General features: G+C 43.8%; 1 protein-coding gene across 1 annotated transcript in view; it reads right to left on the bottom strand.

Moving 5' to 3' along the window:
• Window positions 1-17,926, bottom strand: part of LOC133628568 (zinc finger SWIM domain-containing protein 6-like) — a 161,515-nt gene that overhangs the window by 37,231 nt on the left and 106,358 nt on the right. Inside the window, exon 5 of the mRNA XM_062016937.1 lies at window positions 2,577-2,756. Coding sequence (XP_061872921.1) covers window positions 2,577-2,756 — 180 coding nt within the window. The remainder of the gene's footprint in view (window positions 1-2,576; window positions 2,757-17,926) is intronic.

Here is a 17,926-nt window from a genome sequence, read left to right as displayed (position 1 = left end):
GGTTCTGGGCAAAACAGACTCCAGTACTCGACTTAGAGAGGAAAGTAGGAAAGTTTATTCTACAAGAAACAGAACGGAATAAAAGCAAAAAGGGAGTAGGATGATGAGAAAATTACAACCAGCACTTTAAGATCTCCCTCCCCCATCCCTCCTTTCTTCCCGGGCCCAGCTCACTGCTCCCGATATCTCTACCTCCTCCCCCCGCAACAGCTCAGGGGGGCAGGGAGTGGGGGATGTGGTCAGTCTCTCACAGATGGGCTTTGCCGCTTCTGTCTTCTCAGATGAGGATGACTCCTGGCATTCTTCCCCTGCTCCAACACGGGGTTCCTCCCCCGGAACACAGTCCTTAACAAACTTCTCTGGTGTGGGTTGTTCCCAGCAGCTGTGGCTTCTGCCGATACAGGTTCCCTCACACGGGACACAGTCCTTGGTGAATATCTCTGGCGTGGATTCTTCACCGCGGTTGCAGTTTCTGCAGTTGCAAGGTCCCTCTCTTGGGACAAGGCCTCTTCTGGGCATAAGTTTAATGAGCTGCTTTGTCGTGGGTTCCTCCCCACAGTTGCAGCTGTGGATATTGGGTCCCTTCCTCGGGACAGGGCCTGCTCCGGCCATAGTGATAAAGGGCCCCTCCTTCGGGACAAGGCCTCCTCCGGCCAAAATCACTGTCCCTGGCTCGGGGCCTTTAATGAAGTGAATCGCTGCCCCTGGTCCGGGGTCAGCTTTAGCAAAATGAGTTTCTGCCCCTGATGCGGGCTCATTATCAGAATGAGTCTGTACCGCTGATGCGGGGTCTTTAAAGAAATGAAAATAAATCTCAGCTTCACCAGTTCTCTCCATAGAATGCAGGGGAGTCTCTGCTACAGTACACCTCCTCCCTTTCATCACTGACCTTGGAGTCCGCATGGTTGTTTCTCTCACCGTTCCTACTCCTTGCACCACCACCAGCCAGAAGAAGAGAAGAAGGGGCAGAAGAAAGAAAGAAGATGGAGGAAGACACCTCCCTTTCCGGCTTCTTCTTAAAAAGTGATCGTGGAGGCGTCTAATTGGCTCAGCCCCAGAAGTGAGCCTTTTCTGAGCTGGGGAGAGTTGTGAGCAACTTCTTGCAGGAGTCATCTTTGCAGCCCCTTCCCCCATACCAGAAAAGGCTGTCATGTCAAACCATGACAGAACATTAAACAGCACATATATAACTCTCTTAAAAACAAAGTAAAAAGTATATGGCACACATCAATTCAAGCATTCCCAACTTTTCTTCTCAGATCTAGTGCTAACTAGGATGAGAGACAGATAAACATCACATGAAATATTTTTAATTATTCTCTTGGAGAAGTGATGTTAACTTTGAGCATTGTTTTTTTTGGTCATAAACATATACAAATACTGCATAGAAAATGCAGTACTGAGGCCATGGGACTGACATAATCCTTACTGGACATCTTCCTATGGCAAAAAAAATATGTTGACATGGTACTCTGTCTCTGAATGCTGACATGTCATGTAAGAGCTGCAACTAGCTTGCCCAGTTTGGACTGGGTTTGGATCCAGAAAGCAAAACATCTCTGTAGGAAGTCACATGTTGAATCAACTTCTATTTCCAGCTAGCTGCAAGATTTAAAAATGAACCAAGTCTATTTCCTTCAAAAGGTAATCTTTCAAGAAAAAGAAACAAGGAAAAACTCATCTAAGCCCAAATCTACTACCTCCCATAAGCATTTAACTTTCACATGATTATAATAAATATCTATCAAAATACTGAGGGTTTTGAGGATTACGAGTTTTTTTTTTTCCCCAGGTAAATATTCTGCATCTTCCTCAGTTATTAGCAAGTCATCTTTACTTGAAGATGACTGGAGAAAGCTTCTGTCATCACAGAATCACAGAATATTAAGGGTTGGAAGGGACCTCGAAAAATCATCTAGTCCAGCCCCCCTACCAGAGCAGGACCACCTAGAGTAGATCACATAGGAACTCACATTTTATATTAGAAAGCATGATATAAAGTAAGAAAAGACACCTTCTCCTAGAAGGCAGTATTGCCTCTGCACCTCCCCCACCTGTCAATGCAGACTGCACAACACAGAGGACATCCCACAGATAGCTGCTTTAGTTTCTCACACACTCAGTTTAATGCAGTTACAACAGATCTGCTTTTAAGTAAGTAGCAAAGGCTTTGTAATTGCAAACAAAACTCCTAATATCATAAGAGATATAAGACTATATTTAAGCAAAAAAAAAAAAAAAAAAATCAACAGGCATACAAAAAAAAAAGCCTGTCAAAAAAAATCAACATGACATACTTCAGGGACATTCAGTTTTCATGCAATAAGTATTTAGAAGGATCAAGCAAAAACTTAGGAGACTTAACACAAATGCTTGCTTTGAAAAAATTGCAGCCCCAGAACAAAAATATCCCCTATTTATCCTTTAAGCAAGGATAGTATTAGTGAAAACAAATTTAGTTCGTCAATCCTAAACAAGAAAGTTACTTGGCCTAGGAAACAATATTGAATTCTGCAAAGACAGAGTATATAAAATAGAGGCTAAATGTTTCAGTCACTGCATATATTTAGGCTCACCTTGGTTACCATTTGCACCGTGAGGCAAAACATTGGTTAAACTGGGCAGTTCATTTCCATGGTTTCCATCTTCCCAGGGACAAACATCCACACTGTTCCATTTTTTCAGCTGTTTTAGCCAGCTGGCCTTCTGCTCCAACTTGCAGTGCGGATTTAAGACTATACACATCCACAGAGCACCTGATTTAAAAAAAAAAAAAAAAAAAGCTAAATTAGATTTTCTGTTAAAAATGCATCAGCCAATGACTGATTGCAAACATCAGTACTGTAACACCTAGTCATGGTTTAGGCCCATAAGGGAACATAAGACCATGATTAGCCTCAAGTACCAAAGACCTGAGGATTGCCAAAGGGCAGGGAGAGCTTAATTGCCACTTATGGTCCAGGACAAAACAGACCAGGTGACTCAGCTTGGGGAAGAAAACAGAAAATAATTTAATCCAACACCAACTAAAACATAACCATAAAACCCCAAAACATATTAAACACAAAACAACACAGAGTGGTACAATGAGGAAGAGCACAATCAGCCCTTTAAGACCACCTTCTCCCCACCTCTCCCCTCTTCCTAGGCTCGGAGTCCCGATCCCGGTGTCTTTATCTCCTCCCCCGCTGAACAGCTCAGGGAGGCAGGGAATGGGGGTTTCAGTCAGTCTATTCTCGATGGTTTCTGCCTCTTCTCAGGGCAGGTGGGCTCCGCAACAGTCCTCCCTGCAAGTCCGTGGGGTACCTCACACACACGGCAGCCTTGCACAGGCTGCTCTGACATGCATTCATCCCAAAGGCTGCAGCTCCTCTCTGCCTCTCGTGTGGGTCTGCTCTGCGGTACACATGCTCTCCAGCACGGCCTGTGCCATGTCCGCCTCCTCACACAGTCTCTTGTCCGTCCGGGCGCACTCACAAGGAGCTGCTTGTGGCTCTCAGTCCTGCCATTGCCCTCCATGGGTTGCAGAGCAGTCTGGTTTGGTGCTCCTCCTTCCTTCCTTCCTCCTTCTCTGACTGTGGAGTCCGCATGGTCACCTCCATCTTGTACCACTCTTACACCTCCTCCCAAGCACTTAAAATTCCTGTCCTTAAATAGTGATTGCAGAAGCGTCAGATTGGCCCAGCCAGGCCGGAGGTGAGTCTGAACCCAAGAGCCGGGGGAGAGTCCAAAAACTTTACTGGGTCTTCACTGCAACCCCTTCCCCCTGTTACCAAGCAAAAGCGACTCCTTGCAAAAGCATGACACACCTTTTCTCCCCTTTAAGGCTACACTGCTTACCTCCCAGCTATGCCTAACAACCAGGCAGACTGAATTCCTAACAGAATCTTGAGAGTTGGTGTAGCCCTTCTGAAGCAGTTGAAAGACTGTGTAGTGGGTCTGGGATGTTAGTGATTTTCCACAGCAGTGGGTGAGCACAATCTTGGGAGGGACCACGGCCAGAACAGCTGACCCAGGCTGACCAAGGAGATATTCCATACCATATGACGTCAGCTCAGTAATATAAACTGGGGGAGAGGAGCAGGAAGGGGAGGCAAGATTCATTTCTGGTCTTCCAAAAGCAACCGCTACGCGTACCGAAGCCCTGCTTCTCGGGAGGTGGCTGGACATCGCTGCTGATGGGAAGTAGAGAGTAACAGCTTATCTGCTTTTGCTTCGCTTCCCGCACGCGTGGCTCTGCTGTTTCTTTATTAAACTGCTTTTATCTCAAAACACGAGACTCCCATCTTTTCTCCCCTTCCCTGGCTTGCTGAGGAGGTGGGAGATAGAGCGATGTGGTGGGCACCTGGCATCCAGCCAGGGTCAAACTACCACAGACTGTATCAAGCCAATCTTCTCAATTAAAAGGCATTGAGTCTTTTGTATTAGAAAATCCATAGCTCACAATATATGGCCCACCGGACAGGAAAATCATTCAAAAGCAAAAAAGAATTCATGAAAAGTTCTGGCAGGAAATTACCCAAGTTTTTCTTCTAATTTTTGTACCAGAAGCAAATGTCGTTTTCTACAAACAATAACTGTGTAACTTGCAGTTTCACATTACAGGAATCAAAAAAGTGCATTATTAAGACATGTATTTTGTAAACAAATACTTCCACATTCAAAACCCAGCAAAAGTACTGCTAATCATATAACTCAATACTGAATACATCTGGATCTCAGAGATCCAGTATAAACATTGTTTTTTTTCAGTCTAATAGGATTAATATATTTTTACAGATATTAATGCAGTAATTTGATTACAATAGAAAATATGTTTTACATTTTCTGTTTATGGAGCTCAAAGGGAAAGCTAATTTAAACTGATGTTTCTCATATCATAGAATCGTAGAATCTTAGGTGTTGGAAGGGACCTTTAGAGATCATCTAGTCCAACCCTCCTGCAGAAGCAGGTTCACCTAGATCAGGTCGCATAAAAACATGTCCAGGCGGGTCTTGAAGACCTCCAAGGAAGGAGACTCCACAACCCCTCTGGACAGCCTGTTCCACTGCTCCGTCACTCTCACGGTGAAATAGTTTTTTCTTATGTTTAAGTGGAACTTTTTGTGTTCCAGCTTCATCCCATTACTCCTTGTCCTGTTACTATCTACTAGAGAAAAGAGGGATGTCCCAATCTCCTGAGTCCCCACTTTAGATATTTATAAATGTTAATAAGATCATCCCTCAATCTCCTCTTCTCCAGACTAAACAGCCCCAGTTCCTGCAGTCTTTTCTCATATGAACGATGTTCCATTCCCCTGATCATCTTGGTGGCCCTGCTCTGTACTCTCTCCAGAAGTTCCCTGTCCATCTTGAGCTGAGGAGCCCAGAAATGCACACAGTACTCCAGATGAGGCCTCACCAGGGCAGAGTAGAGGGGGAGAAGAACCTCCCTCGACCTGCTGGCCACACTCTTTGTGATGCATCCCAGGATGCCATTGGTCTTCATGGCCACGAGGGCACGTTGCTGTTTCATATTTAGCTTATTAACAATCAGGACTCCCATGTCTCTCTCTGCAGAGCTGCTCTTCAGCAGTTCGACCCCCAGCCTGTACTGGTGCATGGGGTTGTTCCTTCCCAGATGCAGGACTCTGCACTTGTCCTTGTTGAACCTCATGAGGTTCCTCTCTGCCCAACTCTCAAGCCTGTCGAGATCCCGCTGAATGGCAGCACAGCCTTCTGGTGAATCAGCCAGTCCTCCCAGTTTGGTGTCATCAGCGAACTTGCTGAGGATACAGCCTGTCCCCTCATCCCGGTCGTTGATGATGATGTTGAACAAGACTGGCCCCAGGATCGATCCCTGTGGAACTCCACTGGCCACAGGCCTCCAACTCAACTCTGTGCCATTAATCACCACCCTATGGGCTTTGTCATTCAGCCAGCTCTCGATCCACCTCACTGTCCACTCATCCAAGCCACACTGCCTGAGCTTTCTGATGATGTTGTGGGAGACAGTGTCAAAAGCCTTGCTGAAGTCAAGGTAGATGACATCCGCTGCTCTCCCCTCATCTAGCCAGCTGGTTATGCGCTCATAAAAGGATATCAGGTTGATCAAACAGGATTTCCCCTTGGTGAAGCCATGCTGACTCCCCCTGATAACCATCTTATCCTTCATATGTTCGGTGATAACATTCAGGATGAGTTGTTCTATCACTTTTCTAGGGATGCAGGTGAGGCTGACCAGCCTATAGGTCACCCTTCCTGCCCTTTTTGAAGACTGGTGTGACATTGGCCAGTCCTCAGGCACTTCACCTGTCCTCTATGATTGTTCAAAAATTATAGAGAGAGGCTTAGCAATCACATCAGCCAGCTCTCTCAGCACTCTAGGATGCATCCCATCAGGACCCATTGACTTATGAGCCTTAAGCTTGGCCAACAAGTCTCTAATCTCTTCCTCTTCCACCTAGGGCAAGTCCTCTGCTGTCCTGGCCATCCTGTTATCCTTGCCAGACTGGACTTCCTGAGAGTCAGCCTTGGCCTTAAAGACTGAAGCAAAGAAGACATTCAGTACTTCAGTCTTCTCTGCATCCTCAGACATATACAGAATCACAGAATGGTAGAGATCGGAAGGGACCTGTAAAGGTCATCTAGTCCACTCCCCCGTTACAGCAGGTTAATCTAGATCAGGTTGCACATGAACGAGTCCAGTTGGATTTTGAAAACTTCCAGAGAAGGAGGCTCCACAACCTCTCTGGGTAGTCTGCTCTAGTGCTCACTCACCCTCAAAGGAAAGAAGTTTCCCCTCATGTTCAAGTAGAACTTCCTGTGTTCCAGCTTGTGCCCGTTACCCCTTGTCCTATCACTGGGCACTACAGAAAAAAGACATTCCAACCTCTAGACATCCCCCCTTAAGGTATTTATAAGCATTCATAAGGTCTCTCCTCAGTCTTCTCATCTTTTCATAGGATCATAGACCTCTCAGGTCTCTCAGCCTTTCATAGAATCATAGAATGGTAAAGGACATTTGGAGATCATCTAGTCCAACTCCCCTGCTATATCAGGTCACACAGAAACGCACCCAAGCAGGTTGTGAAAACCTCCAGAGAAGGAGACTTCACAATCTCCCTGGGCAGTCTGTGCCAGTGTTCCCTCACCCTGGCAGTAAAAAAGTTTTTCCTTATATTCAAGTGAAACTTTTTCTGTTCCAGTGTGAGGTTTGTGAGGAGCCGCTTTGTCTTGGAAAGAGGAAGAGGGGGATATAGAGCAGGCTCCATAAAGAGTTCTTGGACTTTCCCCTGGCTCGGGGATTTGGACATACCTCCGGCCCAATCTGGCACCTCTGCGATCACTATTTAAGGATGGGAATTTGAAATGCATAGGAGGTGGAAGGGAAGGGCAAGATGGAGGAGATCACGTGTATCCCGCAGTCAGGAAAGAAGGTCAGGAGGACTGATGCCAGACCAGAGACACCTTTGCAGTCCACGGTGACAGATAGAGACCCTGTGACAGAGGGGGTTGAGAGTTAGAGATCTCAGGTCAGAGGGGGTGAGCAGATTGGACACCAACCTGGAGGAAACAAACTGGAGTTGCAGTGCCCCATCGGAGCAGCCCGTGCAGGGCTACCTGGTGTGTGGGGGACCCTATGCTGTAGCAAGGGAGGACCAGTGAGGAGTCCTTCTCAGGGGTGCAAGCGACATCAGGAAAGGACTGACTGCACCCCCCCTTCCCTGCCCCTGGCACCTCTTATGGGAGGGAAGGAGGTAATGATACCCAGCTCAGGACTCTGAGCCCGGGAAGAGAGAAGGGGTGAGGGAAAGGTGATCTTAAAGGGCTGGTTGCACTTCCTTCATTCGCCCTACTCTGTATTGTTTTTTTCCGTTGGATATTTCTGTTTGTTATGTTATGGTTGGAGGCAGATTAAATTAAGTTTTGTTTTATTCCCCAAGTTGAGTAGCCTTGTCTGTTTTGTCCGGGACCATAAGTGGCAATTAAGCCCTCCCTGTCCTTCAGGAGTTCCAAAGTCTGTGGTACTTAAGTATGATCGTGGTCTTTTGTTACAGACTGGGCAAAACCACGACATGCAGCTGTAGTGGGTCTGGGATGTTAGTGATTTTACACAGCAGCTCTTGCAGTGCTGTGCTTACTGTTGATATCAATATTATGACTACTGCTCGCACAGCATCAGGGCTGTCCCTCCAGCATTCCTTCCCCCACCTTCACCAATAGCTCTGGGTGGGCACAATCTTGGGAGGGACCACGGCCAGAACAGCTGACCCAGGCTGACCAAGGAGATATTCCATACCATATGACATCAGCTCAGTAATATAAACTGGGGGAGAGGAGCAGGAAGGGGAGGCAAGATTCATTCTTGGCCTTCCCAAAGCAATCGATACGCGTACTGAAGCCCTGCTTCTCGGGAGGTGGCCGGACATCGCTGCTGATGGGAAATAGAGAGTAACAGCTTTATCTGCTTTTGCTTCGCTTCCTGCGCATGCGGCTTTGCTGCTTCTTTATTAAACTGCTTTTATCTCAACCCACGAGACTCCCATCTTATTTTCTCCCCTTCCCTGGCTTGCTGAGGAAGTGGGGGATAGAGCGATGTGGTGGGCACCTGGCATCCAGCCAGGGTCAAACTACCACAGCCTTTTTGGCACCCAACGTGGGGCAAGATAATAGCAGTTTTACATTAACTGCATTGTAATTATAGCAAGCCAATGAGTGCAAAGTTCCTGTGCTGGTCACGGAGCCTTGCTGTAATGCAGCTTATCTTACGCTTTGTAATATTTGGGAACATGATGCTACTAACACTGACTGTGCTGCGCTCTAACCTTGATAGCTTTGCTAAGTTGGCTATATGATTTTGTGAAAAGGATGAAAGGGCCTGGGAACATGATGGCCCAAATAATAATAGTGAGTCTCATTCTGTTACTAATGGATTTACTGTGCTGTGGGAGCTATCTTGTGGAGGTCGTGGGGCAAAGCACCTCTTTCCCCTCAGCTCGGACTGATGTAGATAATTTTGTTATACAGACTTCCCAGGTCCTTAGTCACCCTTATATGAGCGTTTTAATTTTACTAATTAATATGGCTGGTATATTACATATTTTGTGGAATCTGGATTCATCTGGGCTGCTGCATTATGGCAAGACATTGCTGCTCAGGTGGAAAACATGACTCTGAAAGTACGTCATGTAGATGCTCATGTGCCCAAAAGCCGTTCCACTGAAGAACAATGGAACAACCAACAAGTAGACAAAGCTGCCAAAATTGAAGTAGCTCAGGTAGACCTAGACTGGGAGCGTAAAGGTGAGCTATTTAGCTCGATGGGCCCATGAAACATCAGGACATCTGGGAAGAGATGCAACATATAGATGGGCTCGTGATCGAGAGGTGGACTTGACCATGGAAGCCATTACACAGGTCACCCACGAATGTAAAACATGTGCTGCAATCAAGCGAGCCACATGAATCAAGTCTCCCTGGAAAAGAGGCCGATGGCTGGGTTTTCAATATGGTGAGGCCTGGCAAATTGACTATGTTGGACCGCTACCATGAACACACCAAGGCAAGCGTTATATACTCACCATGGTGGAAGCAACTACCGGTTGGTTGGAAACATACCCTGTAAACCATGCCACTGCCCGAAATACTGTCTTGGGTCTTGAAAGACAAGTTTTGTGGCGACACGGCACTCCAGAAAGAATTGAATCAGACAATGTGACTCATTTTCGAAATAATCTCATAAACTCCTGGGCAAAGAAACATGGCATTGAGTGGATATACCACATCCCCTATCACCCACAAGCCTCTGGAAAGATTGAAAGGTATAACGGATTACTAAAGACCGTGTTGAGAGCACTGGGCAATGGGTCATGGAAGCAGTGGGATAAAAATTTAGCAGAAGCCACTTGGCTGGTTAACAGTAGAGGTTCAACTAACCATCCTGGTCCTGCCCAAACAAAACCACTACATACTGTGGGAGGAGATAAGGTCCCTGTAGTGCACCCAGGGAAATGGCTGGGGAAGGCAGTATGGATTGCACCTCCCATGGGAAAGGGCAAACCCATTCGTGGGATTGTCTTTGCTCAAGGGCCTGGGTGTACTTGGTGGATGATGAGAAAGGATGGGGAAACTCAATGTATACCTCAAGGAGACTTAACATGGGGGTACTGGTATGGGAGAGTATATAAGAATGTATATGGGTTGTTAAGATGGTTTGTCTGAGCATGACATAAATGGTATGGAATAACGGGTGGAGACTGTAGTGGGTCTGGGATGGTAGTGATTTTCCACAGCAGCTCTTGCAGTGCTGTGCTTACTGTTGATATCAATATTATGACTACTGCTCGCACAGCATCAGGGCTGTCCCTCCAGCATTCCTTCCCCCACCTTCACCAATAGCTGTGGGTGAGCACAATCTTGGGAGGTACCACGGCCAGAACAGCTGACCAAGGAGATATTCCATATGCCCATTACCCCTAGTCCTCTCACTGGACACAACAGAAAAACGTGCTGCTCCATCCTCTTGACATACAACTTTTAAATATTTGTATTAATGAGATTGAATTAAAGAAGTTAGAGGAGCATCATATAGGGCATAATGTATTAGCTAGAAAACTGCAAGAATACATTTGTAACTCTCGGGTATTTGAAATATTCGCTTTACAAAATTTGTAGCCTTTTAGAGGTACAAGCTTTATGAACTTGTTAACCTTGAAGAAGTACAAGCTTTACGAAAATGCTAATCTTGTAGAGTCACAAGAAGCCTTCATTGCAGAACATCTAACTCCCATTGTTATCCAGCAAGAACAGAATTTATCTTGTACCAATCAGAGTGAGACAAATGAACAAGCAAAAGCTCAAGCCTGTCCTGCAGTTTGGACAAACACCTGGAAGCCAAAGGACCACTGAAAGGAGGTGTGATGGAGGTGTAACCTGGGCAGACTAAGGTAGGACAATGGGTGGAACTAATGAAGAAGTGTAATGAATATGCATATCTAGTCTGTGTACATGTAGAAAGTTTTGCTTTAAACGGACTCCCTGGGCACCCCTGGGATTTCCCGGACGGACTCCTTGCCTTGCTCAGTCCTCACCCCACTCGACTTACTGCGGGAGCAGACAAGGACCATCACCATTATTAAGATATTCTTTATATTTTTGCTTGGTTTTGGTTCTTGGAGAACAGTCATTTGGGAAAATATCCATAAGAAGTAAGGAGATGTGCTACGCAGGATATCGTACAGCAGGTTACTAGTGTCTGATGGGACTACATTAATTGTTGTTCTGGTTTGGATTTGTCTTACAATCACCCCCTTTTAAGAGCTTGTACTGGTTGATTCACATGGAACTCGAGTTTGTTATTAACATAACCTGGTATAGATCCAGAATTTGTAATAAGGATTTCTGAATTGTTCTTATTGTTTTCTAATCTCTGGTTGCCAGTATATTTTTGAGAATTGTGTTATTTTGTTGATTGCTACTGAAACAAAGGAGGACTGTATACTTTAGACTAAGTGGATATTGAATTTCTCAACAGAAGGCTGAAGTGATCCAGCCACAGATGATCTACCTTGGATTTGAAATTTTGGGAGGACAAAAGCAACTTGGAGTGGAGAGAAAAGAAGCTATTTGCTGAACCCCCTGGGGCCCAGAACGATAAAAGAATTCAGAATATTCCTTAGCATGACAGGTTGGTGTCGATTATAATTATGTGCTTTTATACAACTATATCAGTTGTTAAAAGAAAATTCATCGATCTTAATATGGACTGAGGGGAGCTAAGTGAGCATTTGAACAGCTTAAGAGAGAAGTTATGAGAGCTGCAGCCTTGGGACTCCCAGATGTTTCAAAATTATTCTGATTGTTTTCCCTCAGGAGGAGCAGAGCATAGCCTTGAGTGTGAGGGCCTTACAAAAGAGCAGTTGCTTATCTCTCCAAGCAATTGGATGAAGTGAGCAAAAGCTGGCCTGGATGCATGCAGACAGCTATAGTGGTTTGAGGCAGTTGCAGCAGTTGTTCTCAAAGTCCAAGCTGCTGTCCTGGAACAAAAAGGAAATCAATGGCTCTCCCCTTCTCAGTTTTGAAATACCAAGCTGTATTGGTAGAGCAAGATGATGTTAATATAGTGACAATGTTGTAAATTCAGCATCTTTTCTCAGCAGGGAAATTTCAGAACCTGTGACACATGATTGCCTGGAGACCATAGAAACCGTCTACTCCAGTAGACCAGATTCAAAGGGGAACACTGAAGCATTGTGGGAGCAGTTTTGTAAAGCAAGGAAATCGAAAAGCAAGGTATACAGTAACCACAATTCACTGGGTAATAGAATCTGAATCCTTATCCACAGGAAGATCTACACAAAAGGCAGAAATAATAGCTCTAACTAGAGTTTTGGAATGGACCAAAGGAAGAAAAATGAACATATGGACTGATTCTAATTGTGCTTTTGGGGTATTACATGCTCATGGTACCATTTGGGAAGAATGGGGGCTACTCACGGCACAAAGAAAACTAATAACTTTTTTTTTTAAAAAAAAAAAAGCTGTAAAATTGCCAGAAAAGGTAACTGTGATGCCCCATCTGCAGATGGCCCTGGTGTGGGAAATTCCCTTGCCAAACTCTGTATTCCAAATCCCTTCAAAATTTGGCAAATAAGCAAATAATCCTGCAGCACCCTATAATTTTTGTGCACGACGATCCGAAAGAAGACTCTGTATTGAGTAAGTATTTGCATGGTTCCGTTCGGTCGGGGTGGGTTTCCTAGAGTGCAGGTGACTGAGAGATGTCAAGGAGACCAAGCAAGAGTGGACCCTCTAGTAGTGCAGTTCCCATTGCCCGCGAGGGCATGGGTCACGACTGAGAGGAACGATTGTGAGAACGAGTCAAGGGCACTCTGGAAGATGGGACAGAGGAAGAGCAAGCCCTCTGATCCCATGGGTGGCCATAAGGATAGGTTGCCAGATATTCCCCTAGAAAGTCCTCTGGGGATGATGATAAAATTTTTGAATGATTCTCCCCGTAGAAGACAAAAGAGTAAGGAAAAGATGGTACATTATTGCATGAAAGTTTGGGGGGGGGAAATAACTAGGTAATCCCCATATTATTTGGTCCATATTTGGGTCCTTTGAGGACTGGTTATGTGCAGACTTCAATTTGTGGGTGAATGACAAGAAGACTGTCACCCCAGAGGAGAGTGAGTATGCAAGTCTTTGGGTATTACCTCAACCTTCGGACAAAGTATCCTTATTCACTCTCAAGGAGAAAAAGAGTAATGAAAAATAAATCAGAGGAGGAAATTTGGCCACCTCCATACATACCTCCACCTCCGGTAGCTCCGACGCTACCTCCTCCACCTCCGCCTGAAGCAGCAAAAAATATGCTGTAGGATCCTTTTTGTTAGTTCCGGAGGCTGATTATAATTTATTAGGGAGAGACTTAATTTTAGACTTAGGAAAAACCCTGGGCTGTCGGTAAGGGTAAAGCAGTACCCCTTGTCACAAGAAGGTAGACAAGGATTAAAGCCAGAAATAGAAAGACTAATATCTAAGGGACTACTTGAGCCCTGTATGTCCCCTTACAATACTCCCATATTACCAGTAAAGAAATCTGATGGGGCTTATAGATTAGTACATGACCTTTGGGAGATAAACAAGAGAACTATTACTACCCTGTGGTAGCTAATCTGCACACCTTATTGAGTCAATTGAGTCCAGAGTACCAGTGGTATAGTGTGGTAGACCTTAAGGATGCCTTTTGGGCATGTCCTCTGAAAGAGGAGTGCAGGGATTACTTTGCTTTTGAATGGGAAGATCCTGACACCCATAGAAAACAACAATTGAGATGGACTGTATTACCACAGGGATTTACAGAGTCCCCCAATCTTTTTGGACAAGCACTAGAACAGATCTTGAAAAATTATGAGTTAGGCAAAGAAGTTATTTTAGTTCAATATGTGGACGATTTATTATTAGCAGGGAGAGACGAAGAAGCTGTTAGACAGGAAAGTATTCAATTGCTTAATTTCCTGAGTTTACAAGGGTTGAAAGTGTCTAAATCTAAATTACTGTTTGCTGAAGAAAAGGTAAAATATTTGGGACACTGGCTTATAAAGGGAAGTAAGAAACTTGATCCAGATCGAGTAAATGGGATACTGTCCCTACAAGCTCCAAAGAGTAAGAGACAAGTTAGACAGCTTTTAGGCCTGTTGGGATATTGCAGACAATGGATTGAAAATTTTAGTAAGAAGGTAAAATTTTTGTACCAGAAATTAACTTGAGATGGATTAGTTAAATGGACCAAAGAAGATGAAAGAGACTTTGAGAATTTAAAAGTGGATATGATTAATGCTCCTGTGCTTAGCCTGCCTGATGTTAGAAAATCTTTTTATTTGTTACCTTTGGAGGGGAGTTACAGGTGTTTTCTCCCCATAACATTCAGGGAGGTATTACAACAAAAGGCAGAAAAATGGATAACTGATGTTAGGCTCTTAAAATATGAAGGTATATTAATCCCCTCTCTGAAATTAGAAATAGAAACCACCAGTATGGGGAGCCAAATGATACCCTGAGACATTGGCTCCGATGGGAACCAAATGGGAATACCATACCCCGTTCTGGAAGAGTGGAGAGAATGAATGGAGAAATTAAGAAACAGCTAACGAAATTAATGTTAGAAACAAAATGTCCTGGATTAAATGTTTACCCTTAGCTTTGTTAAACATAAGGACACAACCAAGGACAGACACGGGGGCTTCTCCATTTGAAATGTTGTATGGGATGCCTTATGATTTAGCGAGCTCTCAGGAACATCCTAGCATAGAAGAAGGATATTTGCAGAAATATATTATTGAAATGTTGAAAAGACGGAATGAATTAAGGAAAAGGGAATGGTGGTACAGAGATCACCCTTAGATATTGCTATCCACCTGATTAATCCTGGGGACAAAGTCTTGATAAAAACCTGGCTTTAACCCCTCTGATGGGAGGGTCCTTTTCTTGTCTTAAGGACCAATTTCCCAGGATCAGTGGGAAGCTGCAGAGGTCCCAGGAGAACTGAAGCTTAAGCTGCGTAAAAAGTGACATGTTAACTGAGGAGCGGAGTGGAGTAATTTCCTTTTTGTAAAATATTAGAGTTTAATGTTTAAGTTGTGATCGTCAGAAAGGTGTAAGATAATCGGTGGGGCTGTACTACCTATTTTAAAGTAACAGATCATGGAATAGAAATAGCTTAGAAGTATAAAACCATCTGATTCGAGTAGGGGTTGTAATTTAAGTTTATAAAAGGATGCTTTATACGCAGAAGGCCCATAGAACCGAGACCTGGATGTGAAAGCCATTGTTTCAGGCACCCTGTGAGTGTTGGAGGAAAAGGCAAAAGGAAAGAGGCCTATAAGGAGACAGAGAATACCTCTGAAGATTATGACTGCTGCCGAGAAGATCGTAAACCTCACTGCTCTAAGCAACAGAGTAGGTGAAGGAGGCAGAGGCATACTGGGAATGGGGTATAGAGTCTCTCAAAGCCTCAGATTGGGAATCCTAAGATCCCAAGCCTACCTCTAAGAAGGGCAAAAGTGTTGCACCTAAAAAATGTGAGGTGAAAAACTAAGAAGGAAAGTACCATCTTATTCAGTAAAGGCCCCACCCATTATCCGGGGATGGTATGTTGTTATCTGGCTGATGGGGTGGTTAACTATCCTAGTACATGCAGATGAAGAGAATCATAACCCAGCAGTGAATACTGTATTCAGGTAACCATTGTTCCATGCATTTTATATCACCCTGAAGAGTTTGTCTATAATCATTGGAATACCAGGGCGCTCTGGCACAAGCGGGACACAGCCCTAACTATAGCTACCTTGATGGCAATTGGGGCAGCAGGAGCAGGGACTGGGATTACATCTCTAGTGCAGCAGAGCCAGAAATTCCAAGCTTTCAGAAGTAGCTTTACAGGCAGCTGTAGATGAGGACCCACTTAATGTTGGTTAGGAAGCAATACGAAGAGTTAGTCAACGGAGAGGATGAAATAAGTGAAACACCTATTTTAGAAATGGCTAAAGATGTTATTAGGAGATTTGATGAACTAAATGAGGAAAAGAAAAGGGGGGATTGTAATGGAAAAGGTCATGTTCGTTAATCAAATAATGAAAGAATAGTTGTGCAAGGAACCGTTTAAAGTCATTGTAAAAGTGGAAAGGACCACTCCAGATGTTGTTGACAACTTTTGCTGCAATCGAAGTCAGAGAACAACCAGCTTGGATTTACTACTCGCAAGTAGAAAATCGCTGAAAATAACCCCCATCTGAACACTTGGGAACACTTAAATTTATAACATAGTTGTTTGTATGCTGCTTGTAAACACTGTTGTTGCTTGGGAAGGGAATATTCACTTTAAGACTATTACAAAATGGGTTAGTGAAACTAAAATGAAAGTACTACCCAAGGGAAACATGAGGCAGAAGAGTCGCTATTAATTGGAATTGTGATAATAATACATGGACACAATTTTGGAAAAGAAGGAAGGACAGAACAAGAAGGAACAGGGATAACCCTCCTATTCCATCTTCTTCTTAAAAAGTGATCATGAAGGTGCCTAATTGGCTCAGTCCCAGGAGTGGGTCTGGCTCAGAGCTGGGGAGAGTTTTGAGCAAATTCTTACAGGAACCATCTTTACAGCCCCTTCCCCATTACCAGAAAAGGCTCCATGTCAAACCATGACAGCAACTTTTTGCATTTATTATCATAACAGTTGTTCTAGTTTTGTTTACTTGTGTGATGATGCAATGTTTTCTATAATGTTGTTAGTGGACCAATAAAAATTATGTTGTGCCTTTGGGTAGATGCTGCTCCTATTATCTTTTGGAATTTCATAAAAATATAATTTTAGAACAAACAACAAAAACCTACTTCACATTCACCTGTAAAATTGACCCCAAGGATTTACCCTATGCAATTAAATTGACTGGCTCTGTTTAGATTCTGAAAGAGCATATATGGGTGACCATCAACTAGCCAATTAGCCAATGCTATAGGGGCCGCTCAAAATAACGTGTCCCTGGCACTGAGTTGTAATTCAAGTGAAGGTAATACTCTGAGAGCCCAAGATGTTTGCTTAGACACTGAGCAGTTTGTCATTTGGAAATGTGCTCTGATAATGATCTAGAGTCTGTTCCAGAGAATATTAGAAAAGACTGTGTATGTCTGAGAATCCCTTGTGATAATTTGCTAATAGATTTGTGAAGTACCACTTCACAATCACTCAAATCTATGCATTTGCAATTTTACTTATATTTCAAGGTGTGACTTTGCCTACTCTGTACTAAGGATTGTGCATCAGAAAATACATGGCAGTTACATGTAATATGACACGTCACCAACATCAATCAGAATGAACATTACACTGGTCAGGAAGCTACTAGAGCACCCTGATCTACCCTTAATAGAAAAACTAAGGTGAACAACTTGTAGGCTCCTGATTACAATTCACCATGACATACAAGACATACATTGAGTGGTAGAATGAGTAAAAAAGGATGGAGATTACCACTGGTGGGAAGCTCTATTTGGATGATCGCCAGCTGCTACTGGAATTCTTAATAGAGTGCTACATCCTATAGTAGTGGTATTTATGCTAAACATACTGTGCCTAGTCTTGATAATTATTATATATCTGAAGGTGTGGTACATGATTTCAGACTTAATGTGATTTAAATATTTTTAAAAACCACTTCTACAAAAAGGTATAATTTGAATTATTTTGTTTTGCAAAAGAATTTGGAAGTGTCAAGAAGGGGGGACTGAATTAACGAAGTTATAGGAGCATGTATTAGCTAGAAAACTGCAAGAATACATTTGTAACTCTTAGGTATTTGAAATATTTGCTTTACAAAATTGTTAGCCTTGTAGAGGTACAAGCTTTACGAAATTGTTAACCTTCTAGACCAATCAGAGT

The sequence above is a fragment of the Colius striatus genome, chromosome W (genome assembly GCF_028858725.1).
Source record: "Colius striatus isolate bColStr4 chromosome W, bColStr4.1.hap1, whole genome shotgun sequence".
NCBI classification, from domain to species: Eukaryota; Metazoa; Chordata; class Aves; order Coliiformes; family Coliidae; genus Colius; species Colius striatus.
Note: the sequence above shows the minus strand (reverse complement) of the source record. Positions and strands in the feature narration are given on the sequence as shown.